The 12,801-nt window shown below is 40.9% G+C and overlaps 2 protein-coding genes across 3 annotated transcripts in view; both read left to right on the top strand.

Annotated features, from left to right (window-relative positions):
• poglut1 (protein O-glucosyltransferase 1) overlaps window positions 1-12,801 on the top strand; it is a 28,142-nt gene that overhangs the window by 14,725 nt on the left and 616 nt on the right. For both annotated transcript variants that reach the window (XM_048197047.1, XM_048197046.1), the window contains exons 5-10: window positions 9,776-9,897; window positions 10,022-10,081; window positions 10,160-10,259; window positions 10,790-10,848; window positions 10,959-11,126; window positions 12,607-12,663. In XM_048197047.1, coding sequence (XP_048053004.1) covers window positions 9,776-9,897; window positions 10,022-10,081; window positions 10,160-10,259; window positions 10,790-10,848; window positions 10,959-11,126; window positions 12,607-12,663 — 566 coding nt within the window. The remainder of the gene's footprint in view (window positions 1-9,775; window positions 9,898-10,021; window positions 10,082-10,159; window positions 10,260-10,789; window positions 10,849-10,958; window positions 11,127-12,606; window positions 12,664-12,801) is intronic.
• On the top strand, window positions 2-4,741 carry LOC125272289 (uncharacterized protein K02A2.6-like). The gene has a single exon (XM_048197036.1). It carries the CDS (start codon window positions 2-4, stop codon window positions 1,685-1,687), a length of 1,686 nt encoding a protein of 561 aa, XP_048052993.1. The 3' UTR covers window positions 1,688-4,741.

The following is a 12,801-nucleotide window of genomic DNA, read 5'->3' on the forward strand; positions in this document are numbered from 1 at the left end:
GATGGCTGATGGAACGGAGCGCCCCATAGCTTTTGCGTCACGCTCCCTTACTGCTGCAGAGAAGAACTACGCACAGATCGACAGGGAAGCTTTGAGCCTTGTATGGGGTGTGAAACGATTCAATCAGTATCTGTATGGAAACAAGTTCACCTTGGTTACAGACCATCAGCCGCTGGTTTCCATATTCAGTCCTCAGAAAGGAGTTCCAATGACAGCAGCAGCACGGATGCAAAGGTGGGCGTTGTTTCTGGGAGGACATAGATACCAGATTGAATTCAAAAGAACGCACAAACATGCTAACGCTGACGGGCTATCACGTCTACCATTGGATGGGTGTGATTCAAAGACAGAGAATGTAAGCACACCTTTGGATGTTTTTACAATTGCTCAGCTTGAGAGTTCTCCTGTTACAGACGAAATGATTCGGAGAGAAACCAGGAGAGATCCTGCATTGTCCCAGGTATATTCAGCTATACTGTCTGGCTGGAATGCAGAGCAGAAGCTTCGATTCACACAATTCTATCAGCGCCGTGATGAACTCACTCTAGATGGTGGTTGCATCATGTGGGGTTTAAGGGTTGTTGTACCACCTGAGTTGAGAACTCGAGTCTTGGAGGAGCTTCACGTTGGACATCTTGGGGTGGTAAAGATGAAGTCACTTGCAAGAAGTTTTGTATGGTGGCCCGGTATAGATCAGCAGATCGAGCAGCTCGCCATGCACTGCTCAGGATGTCAATATGTGCAAAAGATGCCTAAACCTGCACCGCTACATCCTTGGGAATGGCCTGCATTACCGTGGCAAAGGATCCATGTTGATTTTGCGGGTCCTTTCATGGGCACTACATTTCTGGTTGTTGTTGATGCATGTTCAAAGTGGCCAGAAGTGTTCAGCATGACCTCCACAACTGCCACTCAAACTGTGTTGGTTCTGAGAGAACTTTTCGCAAGGACTGGTGTACCAGAACAGCTGGTGAGTGACAATGGCCCTCCGTTTATATCTGAGGAGTTCCAGATCTTCCTAAGGAACAATGGTATCAAGCATGTGACCTCAGCGCCCTACCACCCAGCTACTAATGGCTTAGCTGAGAGATTTGTGCAAAGCTTGAAGAATGCACTGCGAGCCATGACACATGAGAAGCTCACACTAAGCCAGAAGCTTCACAATTTCTTGTTTGCATATCGAAATGCAACTCATGTCACCACAAATCGAACACCTGCCATGTTGTTCCTTGGTAGACCCTTACGTTCAAGACTAGACTTGCTGAAACCCAATTTGAGGAGAACCATACATGACAGACAGATAAAACAATCACAAGGGGGAGGAGAAACGAGAGAGTTAGAAGTTGGAGAGAGTGTGCTAGCTAGGAACTACAGAGGAGATCACAAATGGACACCTGCAAAGGTCAAGGAACGAACAGGACCGCTCTCATATACAGTTGAGATTGCACCAGATACCATCTGGAGATGGCACATTGATCAGTTGAGAAGATCAAATGTTTCTCTGGAAAGTGGTTTTGTCAGTGTTCCATTCAGCTCTACTGATACTGTTACCAGTGGAAGTGATGCAACAACACCTCCAGATGGCACTGTATCTTCCAGTGACGCACCACAAACACCAATTCCAACCTGTGAAGAGAAACGTTACCCTACCCGTATACGGAAGCCACCAACCTGTCTTGATTTGTAGAAGAGACTCGCTTGAATGGGACATTATAGTCATAAGTAGCATAAGTTTCTTTCTTTTGTATGTGGAATGTTTTGTTAAAGGTGAAACTGTTTTTTTTTTTTTTTTTAGGTTTTCTTATCTAAGGGGGGGAGGAAGTGTAGTGTATTGAGTTAAATACATAAACCCAGGAATAAGCACTGTTGGCCACTCGGGGTTAGACATTGGTTGGCCAGTGAATTGTCCAATGAGACACCTGTGTTAACAGAGTTTGTGATTCAGTGATTGCACAGTAAAAACTAAAAGAAGAACTGCCCATCGTTGTCCTGACTTTTATTTGTGTTATTCGAACAAACACAACAGCTACAAAGAGGCAAAACTTACAGACTGCAGCTTTAAGCAAATATCATTTATTATCTTTATGAGCACAGTCTCTGTACTATGATGGAGTCTGAAACCAGATTGAAAGTTGTCGAAGTATCCATTTAAGCTTAAGAATTTGTTCAGCTGATTGAAAACGACATTTTCAATGATCTTGCCTATGAAAGGAATATTTGAGATTGGTCTATAGTTGCTCAATATGGTGTTTTCCAGATTGCTCTTTTTCAGGAAGGGCTTAACCACTGCAGAAAGAAGTGAGGTGTTTACCACTTCTAGGAGATCTGCTTCTAAACAGTTTTTGAAAAACTCTTGAAAAAAGATGTGGGAAGTGTGTCAAGGGAGTGTTGGAAATTTAGAAGCAAAGACCAGGAGACTTGGTTGTATCGTCAGCAGGATTCTTTATTGAGAACATGCTGTTGGTTGCTGCAATCATCAATAAAAGGTGTTGACCTTACACACAGCCTTACAATGACCACTAAAACAAAAGCATCCAAAGACAATACAGGCATTACCCCTGACTGTGCAGATAATAGTACCCCAAATGGTACAGGAGCAAGTGCAATGTGCTTTACTTTTTCTTTCAAAATTTTACCATCAATTGCTTCAAAATCAGACATAGTAACTGCTTTCTGAGGTTGTGGTCTGATCTGTCTGACCCTAGTGCAACTCAAGGATGTGCTGATCGCCTTTCTGATATTACTGATTTTCTCAGAGAAGAAGGAAGCAAACTCACTGCATTTGCTGTCTGAGAACATTTCACTGGGAATGTGACTTGGGGGGGTTTGTTAGTCCCGCTACAGTCGCAAAAAGAGTGCATGTGTTAAGTTGCCGTTTATAATATTTGAGAACAAGGTCTGTCTAGCTTTGCCTAGTTCCACATTGAAAACATATAGATGTTATAGATTTTATTGTGGATTTCACGTTGCATTGTCTTTTCATATTTTGCACTGCTGTTGAGTTTCTCAAAGGTACTTTTTGTCTGCCACTCTTCTTCCTGACTATTACAGGAGCAATATCATCAATTACACTCTTAACTTGAGTTAAAAGAATCAAGAAGAAAAAGAGTCTGCAGATATGCTTGCTGTTAAAGATATAGCCTTCATAAACAGCACACTAGTCATCTAATTTAAGCATCTCTTTTTAACAGAGACAGACCTAGCTTCAATAGTAGGAAAGATCAGTAATATCCGGTCTTCACCTGTGGTCCTGGTCCCCAAACCTAATGGCTTATACAGGTTCTTTGTGGATTACAGAAAGTTAAACAGCAAGACCGTACCTGACGCTTACCCAATGCCACTGATTCACGACATCCTAGAATCCCTGGAAGCTGGTTTAGCTCATTGGATCTGCAGTCCGGGTACTGACAGGTGAAGATGGAGGAAACGAGTAGAGAGAAGATGGCTTTTATTACCACAAAGGGGCTTTTTCAATTCATGTCTATGCCTTATGGGCTCAGGAACGCCGCTGTCACCTTCCAGCATTTGATGGAGAGAATTCTGGTTGACTTGAGGGGGAAAATTTTGTCTACATCAACGACATCATCATCTATTCAAAGACATTAGAGCAACACATTCAACACCTTAATACTGTTCTCCATAAACTTACCCAAGCCAGGCTGACACTGAACATAAAGAAATGCCACTTTTTTAAGCAACAGCTTAAGTTTCTCGGCCATATAGTCTCCAAGAGGACTTCGAGAAGACCAAGGCCATTGCAGAATTCCCTCCACTGAAAGACCTCAAAGCTCTGCAACAGTTTCTGGGCTTGGCAGGGTGGTACCATAAGTTCAATCCCCACTTTGCTGACATTGTTGCTCCATTGAACCACCTCAAAAAGAAAGGAGTTAAGTGGGAGTGGACTCCAGAGTGACAGGCTAGCATGGATGCACTGAAACAAGCATTACAGAACTCACCAGTACTGATACAACCAGACCTTAACAGAGCCTTCCAAGTTCACACAGATGCAAGTGATGTAGGACTGGGTGCAATCCTCACTCAACATTGCTTCACGGACCTTCACAGGGGCAGAAAAGTATTGTAGCACTTCTAAAAAAGAATGTTTTAGGGGTGGTTTGGGCTGTTGAAAAGTGGAGCCATTACCTGGAGGGAAGGTTGTTTGATGTCTTCACTGACCATGCTGCACTCGCCTGGGTCTTCAGCTGTCCCAAGACCTCCTCACACCTAACTCGCTGGATCTTCTGTCTGCAACAATTCAACTTTCAGGTCCATCATAGAAATGGCTGCATCAATATGAGTCCTGACGCTTTATCCCGGTTATATGAGCCATCTTCTGATGCTGCCCCATGTCTCTCCATATCTTCTCACCACTTGTCTACCTCACCACACTCTCTGGAAGAAATTGCTCAAACTCAACATTTGGACAATACCATCACTCGCCTCCAAACTGGCATCCAACCTCGCTCAGTCAAACAGCCCATCACCTTTGAAGACCACCAAGGGGTGTGGTACTGCAAAGTTCCTTTAAGAAATAAGGGAGAAAAGTAGCAGCTCATGGTACCACAGTCTCTAACAACCGACTTCCTGCATTATTACCATGACAATCCCTTAGGAGGCTATCTTGGACCGTTAAAAACAGTGCTGAAAAGCCTAGAGGTGGCATGATGGCCTTCCATCAGGAAGGACATTTGGCGGTATGTCAAAGGCTGTGAGGTATGCCAGAAATACAAACCCAGCAATACAAAACCATCTGGACTTTTACAGAGCAACAGATCGCTGAGCCTGGACACACTTTAGGGATGGACCTGATGGGTCCATTTCCCACCAGTAAAAAACAGAACACTTACCTCCTTGTCATTGTTGATTATTACACCAAGTGGGTGGAAATGTTCCCACTTAGAGACGCCAAGACCCAGAAATTAGTGAAAATCCTCTGGGAGGAGATATTAACATGATGGGGTGTCCCAAAGTACCTGGTGTCTGACAGGGGTCCCCAGTTCACCTCCAACATTCTGGGCGATCAATGCAAGGCATGAGGTTGTGTTCAGAAATTGACAACAAGCTACCACCCACAGATAAATTTAACTAAAAGAATAAACCAAACCATGATTGATGCCTATGTTGGTCAACAACATCAAACCTGGGACCAGTTGCTACCAGAATTCCGCTATGCCATCAATATTATCCAACAGGAAACCACCAGAAAGACACCAGCTAATGCTGGGATGGCAGAATCTGGGACCACTGGAACGCCTGGTCCACTGACCACCTTCACCTGATCAAGCTGCATATTCCCTGAACGAACAACATAACATCATGTCGGAGGAGGTAAGGGACAGGATGAGAGTGAGCCAAGCCAAACAAGCTAGGTATGATAATTTCCATAAAAAAATGTGCAGTTTCAAATGGGTGACCTAGTTTGGATTAAGACCCATCCTCTTTCCAGTTCCTCTAACAAGTTTTCTGCCAAGCTAGCACCCAAGTGGGAGGGTCCAGTTGAAATAAAAAGCAAAAGAGGGCCAATAAATTACAATATGTGGTGCAACTACATAATGGGGATATTTATAAGGCTGCTAAACAAGCTAACTGAGTGTGTGTATATATGTACCCACACTGTACCCTTTTGCTCTCTTTGACTGGCTCCTGTTTCTCGTCTTTTGGATTATAATGAATTTAATGGATTATATTAACATTGGGGATTCCATCACAGGACAGCGCTGTTCCTCTTTGTGCTTCCAGACTCAAATGCTTCACCGGTGAGGCCTAACCATAACACACACACAACATTGGACTTTTACAGACAATCTTACACACACACACACACACACACACACACACACACACACACACACACACACACACACACGCGCACACACACACACACACACACATATATTGTAATATTGTTTTTCTGTGTCTTCTTGTATAATACACTTTGGGTTGATGTTTATAATTGGTTTTTGTGGTTATTTATTGTGTCTGCACTCATTCAAACACACTTTTAGGAGGGTAAAGGATCAACTTTATTTGTGTAGCCTGCCTTGCATAGGCTATGTGTTACATATTTATCACATAAGGGACATATTTTAACTACTCTGTATATAGATAACTGTATATCAGAGTTTTAATAGGTTTTACATGTTGCATGGTCTATTTTACTCCTTTTAAAAAAATGTGTGTTTGTCTTTAAGTAGTAGGAAGTAGCCTCTCATTTTAAAAAGGAGCAGAATGGCCTAAGATTGAGGCCTAAAAACCAAATGGGACTTAGGTCAATGTAAACCGCTGTTTGGATTGCGAAGGATCTTATTGTGAACACTTGCCATTCCAGGACTTCTTTCTCGCACTTGCACTTTGGATTTTTGCACATTGGGTTGTATATACACGAGTGGACACATTGGACTATCAACACAGTTTCCTATGGACTGTTTTATGGTATGGAATTGATGGACTAAGGACTAAGGACTCTTTATATATCTTGTGTTGTTTTGTTGTGTAATTTCTGTTGGTATAAATCATATCTGTTACTTTATATCCACTGTTTTCTTCATTTGTAAACCCAACATACAAGTATTTAAATAAATTCTCCTTTTAATTGTTTTTCATCTGCCAGTAGGACTGAGTATTACTATCAGAGTCCTGGATTCGGCTGCACTCTGAGCTGAGTGCTGCTGTCTGTTCGACCTTGAGCGCCAGTTAGCATCAGTGTTAGCTCCTGGCTGATTCGATCTGTGTCCGATCACTTTTGGGAATTCCTCACCTACATTCATCATGTCTAGGGATTCTTCACCCACATTCATTAATACTTCAAATCTGTGCTCAAGATGTATAGGTTGTAGTAGGAAACCAGTGTTTGGGGTAGTGGAAAGATGGCACAATCTGATGTCTTAAGTGCCTTTGGGCCTCCCTCCCTGTTTGTGCCATTGATTAGTGTGTTGATCAGTTACGGCTTGTTTCTCTACACTCAGTACGGCCTGTTGAAGAGTACTAGATTTATGGGACTCACCAGCTATATGCTGAGAAAGCTCTAATGTGTGTTCCGTCTAGTTTGGTAGTCCTGAACGTAACTTTGTTTTGAGAACTGCAATCCTTTGTAGAAGTCTGTGGCAGTTTGTGCAGCAGGTAGATTCTTCAACCAGAAGAGGCATTTTCTTTCTTATCCTTTTGAATGTAGGCAGCTGTGTTTATCCTTCTCCGGAATGAAAGCTTGATGGCTGCTGTCAGTGGGTGGCTGGTCAGATAAAAATTCCACTTTTTTTGTAGTAATCTTCCAGTTACAAGTGTCTCTAGTTTTAGCGTTGGTGTCAAGCTTTGTTGTTTTTAGCACTGTTATCTTTAGTTAAATTTAGGAGATAAAATATAAAAACAATAGAGCAAGTAAGAGCAGAGCAGTAAGCAAGAGCGTCCAAACAGTAGCTAAGCTGGAAGTAATCATATATTATGATTACTTCCCACTATACCTAATGTATGCCAGCGCAGCCGACGTTCATCATCTTCTGTGATAAGCACCGGCCGTGCCACTGTTTTTCATTCAGGGATGTAATGTTGCTTACACTAGCCATTGTATACACTGGTGCTGCTGCCGGTCATAGCCCTACTATGTTGAAGTTTTCAGTGTTCTTTCTCTGCACAGTGCTCTGAGGCTAGGCCTGCCTTAGCCCCTTGCATAGAGCCTGAGCTAGATAAGAAGAGGACTCATGCCCGAAACGCCTTCCGTCCCCGACACGAGAAAAGTGCCACATAGCATAATAGATGGGTCAACAGTAAAGTCTCGGTTTCCCTGCCTTTTGTAGGCATTGAGATCACTAGTTGTCTTTCCTATGACTGTTTCGCTGTGTGGTGTGACAAAGCTGAAAGACAGAATACAGAAGGTGCTTTTATATCAGAACTCTTTTCTTTCATACGATAAGTAACCCCCGTCTTAGAGTGGCGAGTACCATGTAAAAAGCACAAAGTGCTGCAGCCCTTGTCAGAATATACGGAGGCATGACACCAGAGAGAGTTCTGGAAACAATAAGAATGGCTACAAGATAGTTATTTTGCAGGATGCCCCTTTTATATTGACTGTTGTGCAAGCTCTAAAACGCCTCCAGCATTACAAGTGCACTATCAGAACACTCCCTCAGACTGAATGCAGAAGTTGATCCTCTCGCAGGTTGGCCGGAGGACTGTTTATTTAAGAGCATCTGGAGAATGCCAGCTTTTATATTCAGATCATCACAAGTGTTTCTGAGGTTGCTTCATGGGCACAGCATACTTCACAGTCTCTTCAAATGGGCAAAGTCTTTGTACATTTATGGAATGTATGAAATGTGTCTCTCTCCCTGCTAAAATGATTGGAGTTCGTGTGCTGAATGATCTGGATGATTGACTGATCATGGTTCATTCATAGTGTGTGTTTAACTAGCACAGACTTCTGCTTCTCAACCACCCATGGAGTGGAGCTGGGCTTTATTTTCATGCAAGCACACTTTTCAAAGGGACTCTCCCAGCCTGTAATTTACTCTCCCACTGGGTTTGAGCTGAGAAGTTTCTGCTTTTAAGGGTTGGGACACAACAAACCGATGCCAAAGAACTAGCGCTGATGAAAGCAGACTGTGTTGTCGCGTCGACTGCGTTGGAGAAAAATCACTGTGCTTGAACACACCAAAAGGACTACAGGCGACTGTGAACTAGCATTCGCGTTCTGCGCCTGCATGTAAAGGAGAATAACTGTCTATTTAAGCAGATATATTCTTCTATATTTGTCATTCAAAAAGGGAAAGCGAAACTAAGACAAGTACAGTTATACAAACCATAAACAAAGCAGCACTTGCTTACCATTTGAATGTCAATCATGCTGATCATGTTTTTATTCCACTATTCTCATGTTATTATGAAAATTTTGATCAGTGGAATGCTCAGGTAAGATGACATAAAATTAGAACAGCCTTCTGTCTGTGCCGTCATGACTACTTTGCTCGCTTTCATCACTTTTGCTCTTATTCTCGTGCACTGACTCGTTCGCTAAGCTGAACAGCCAATCAGAGTTCTCTCTCTCACTGATGGCCCGATGCCAATTCTACATGCTGAATCTGCCAAGAAAGAAATCAACGGCGTCTGACTAGAGATAACTTTATGGAACACACCAAAAAAATGAAGTCTGTGTGTCTCTGGCTTAAAGGGTTAGTTCACCCAAAAATGAAAATAATGTCATTTATTACTCACCCTCATGTCGTTCTACACCCGTAAGACCTTCATTCATCTTTGGAACACAAATTAAGATATTTTTGATTAAATCCGATGGCTCAGCGAGGCCTGCATTCACAGCAATGACATTTCCTCTCTCAAGATCCATAAAGGTACTAAAAACATATTTGAAACAGTTCATGCGAGTTCAGTGGTTCTACCTTAATATTATTAAGCGACGAGAGTATGTTTTGCGTGGCAAAAAAAAACAAAATAATGACTTTTCAACAATATAGTGATGGGCCGATTTCAAAACACTGCTTCAGAGATTTGCAAATCGAATCAGGAAACACTGGCTGATCACACATTTGTCACATTTGCCTGTTTCGCATTCAGTTTGGGTAATACACTGCCCCATAGTGATGAATTTCAAGTAACGAAATGACCAAAATCATGATATTGAACCTTGAATTATAATATATACCAATGTTTTTCCAGTACTTGTATCCCGCACAACCCTACTGACGTCCACAACAAAAAATGTATATTAGTCGGGCTCTAATTGTATTTAAAGTGTATTAGTATAGTTATACTTTTGCTCACTGTTTAGACGTTAGACTACCAGGACATCATGTACCCTGCATGGACATTCTGGGAGGGAGGTCCTGCTGTATGGCCCATCTACCCCACTGGACTGGGCCGATGGGATCTCATGAGGGATGACCTGAAAAAGTTGGTAACAAATTAGAATATTTAAAGTCCTGTTCTCATCCTACATCTCAGTATAATATACAAATCCAGATCAGTCAATTTAAGGCAATTAGATGTATTCTAAATTTTAGTTTATATTCTTCAGATCAGCTGCACGATGGCCCTGGAAGAAGAAAAGCCCAAAAGGATTCTTTAGAGGCTCTAGGTCTGTTGTGTCTCCAGCATACAGTTCAATGTAGAGTTGTTTTCAGCAAAAGCTGATCAATTTTTCCTATGTTTGTAGGACCAGTTCAGAAAGGGACCCTCTGATCCTTCTCTCAAGAGAAGCCCCTGACCTTGTGGATGCAGAGTACACCAAGAATCAGGCCTGGAAGTCAGAGAAGGTTTGTTTACTCTTTTAGCACACAAGGCATGTAGAAATAATCTAGATTATGTAGAATTAGGTTAAAGCTGTGGTGAAATGTAAGTAGCAAGAGATCTTTTCGTCAAGATTGTGAAAAAAAAAAACGGTTGATGGACAGATTTTGAGATGTGGGCATTTTTACTCCAAAGTGGAGGCGGATGAACGTGAATTTGCAGGGACGGGTTTAAGAGAACAAAATTATTAGAAAAATCCTGCATACATCAACAGACAGACGTTATGTCATTTTGGATAAATTGTTCACCATAAGATCGATTACAGTTAATTTAGAAAATAGATTTTTCATTTCATGCCAACCCATAAAATTCAATAGAATTTTGCAACAAGCAGTGCACAGGGGCCTACAAGGACAGGTCTGGGAAACACTAATCTAGACTAAGCTCGAAGTTCTTTAATATCCTCAGCAAAATCAAAATATATTTCTGCTCTAGACTTTACAGATTTGTCATTTCATAACTACTGTTTTTTTTTTTTATTATTATTATTTTATAGGACACTCTGGGTAGATCCCCAGCAAAGGAAATTCCCCTAGTTGAACACTGTGAATACAAGTAAGAACAGCCTCATTTCTACTTTTGCAAGAGCTGTAGCACTGAACCAGATGTCTGTCAGTGAACTAGCATTTAAAGTATTTTGTTAAAGATTTCTCAATATTTCTCAGGTACCTCTTTAACTTCAGAGGTGTTGCTGCTAGTTTCCGTTTGAAGCATCTGTTCTTATGTGGCTCGCTGGTTTTTCACGTTGGAGAGGAGTGGCTTGAGTTCTTCTACTCTCAGCTCAAGCCCTGGGTTCACTACATCCCTGTCAAACAGGACTTGTCTGACCTCAGGTAACTTAAACATTTTACTCAGGCTAGCTGATATCCAATCTTTTCCTTAACACACAATTTCCCTTTGTGCCCTGTTGTGATTTTATGTTCAGAGTGTTTACACTGACGTGATTTTAAAGGGGATGCATGTGCCTTTAAATGCAAATGAGCTGCTGCTCCCTGCCCCCAATCCAGAATAGTGCTTCCTTCATTCACAGCTCCTGTATTCATCTGAAATGCAGCCAAATATTAACAAGACATCTGCTTGGTTTTGACAACACACAAAGTCCACATAAACACAGTCTGTTATGTTTGTGAACATAAACAGCTGGGACAGAAAAATCCCATGTGGATATTAGATCTGTGGCGCATTCGGCATTCCCTTCAAAAATAAAACTAATCCACTGCGTCTTCAGCTGCTCAGATGTTGGGAGTAAATGAATGTTCACTCTTACATTCAACAAAAAAACACCTATATCACTTACCAAACATTCTTGTCAGTACAGCTGCTCCGGTGTCGAGACAATGGCGGACAGTGTACAACTCGCAGAGTCTGTCAGCAGTTGTGGATGGGACCTGTACAATGTGACGTCACATTGCTCAGAAAATTAGTCTCTATGAGACTGTTGAAGTTTTATGGGGATTTAAAAAAAGGATTTTTTTTTTTTTATTATTTTTAATCATTATAGGGTGGTTATGTACACACACTGTTGACACCTGTAACATGTAACACCATGTAAAAGTGAAGTTTGCATAATAGGTCCCCTATTAGCTGACGGAAGTGAAATTTGTTGTTTTTGCAGAATAAACTTAGAAATTGTTCACCCAAAATGCTAATTTTTCTACAACAAAATGCAATGACTTCTCACTAATTACAAATTACAAATGAACAAAAACAACAAGATCCATTCATTTGGTACTGAAAATAACAGTATTACACACAAATACAAAGTCCCATTTCAGCACACTGGGCTTTACGTAGTTGGTCTACAAAGTTCTTCGATAAAATCCAAACAACCACAAGGTTTTACTTTATAAAAAATAAAAAACTGTCTTAAAGTGAAATATACATGTGAGCAGACCAAGCCCAAAGGGTTCCAGTCTAAATTAATGCTCAAATTGTTTTGTATTTCTTAAAGTATGTTATGCACATATTTTTGTATCAAATGATATGACCACAAACAATGAGTCAAAGTGCCAATTTTGGAAAATGTCAAAAGTGTACGATTAGGGAATACATGTAATCTGTGTATAGTATCTTAATCTGAAAATGTTGTCATTGTTTATTCACTCTCATATTCTTCCAGACCTGTTGAAGAAATGTTATTATCATCAAACAAGTGAATTGAGTGAAATATTTATTCATAGAAATGTAATTGAGAGCTAGCAGAGAACTGCCTCTTTACTCGTGTAAAAATTAGACAACTGAATTTGTTTATTTATTAGTTTATTAATTGTTTATTTGTTCATTTGTTTGTTTGTTTGTTTGTTTGTTTGTTAGAGAGCTGCTTCAGTTTGTGAAAGAAAATGATGCTGTGGCAGAAGAAATTGCTGTCAGGTAATTTTAATCATGTTGTTCCAAATAAATTATATATATATATATATATGATTCTTCAGAAAATTATGACAGAATTTTCATTATTGTCTGACCTATCTCTTTAAAACATTGTCTGTGCTGATACTTGTACTCATATTT

Source organism: Megalobrama amblycephala, linkage group LG7, assembly GCF_018812025.1.
Source record: "Megalobrama amblycephala isolate DHTTF-2021 linkage group LG7, ASM1881202v1, whole genome shotgun sequence".
In the NCBI taxonomy this organism is placed as follows: Eukaryota; Metazoa; Chordata; class Actinopteri; order Cypriniformes; family Xenocyprididae; genus Megalobrama; species Megalobrama amblycephala.

What these genes read in the sequence shown, in the direction of transcription:
- LOC125272289 (XM_048197036.1), top strand. Translation starts at nt 2, where the DNA reads ATGGCTGATGGAACGGAGCGCCCCATAGCTTTTGCGTCACGCTCCCTT.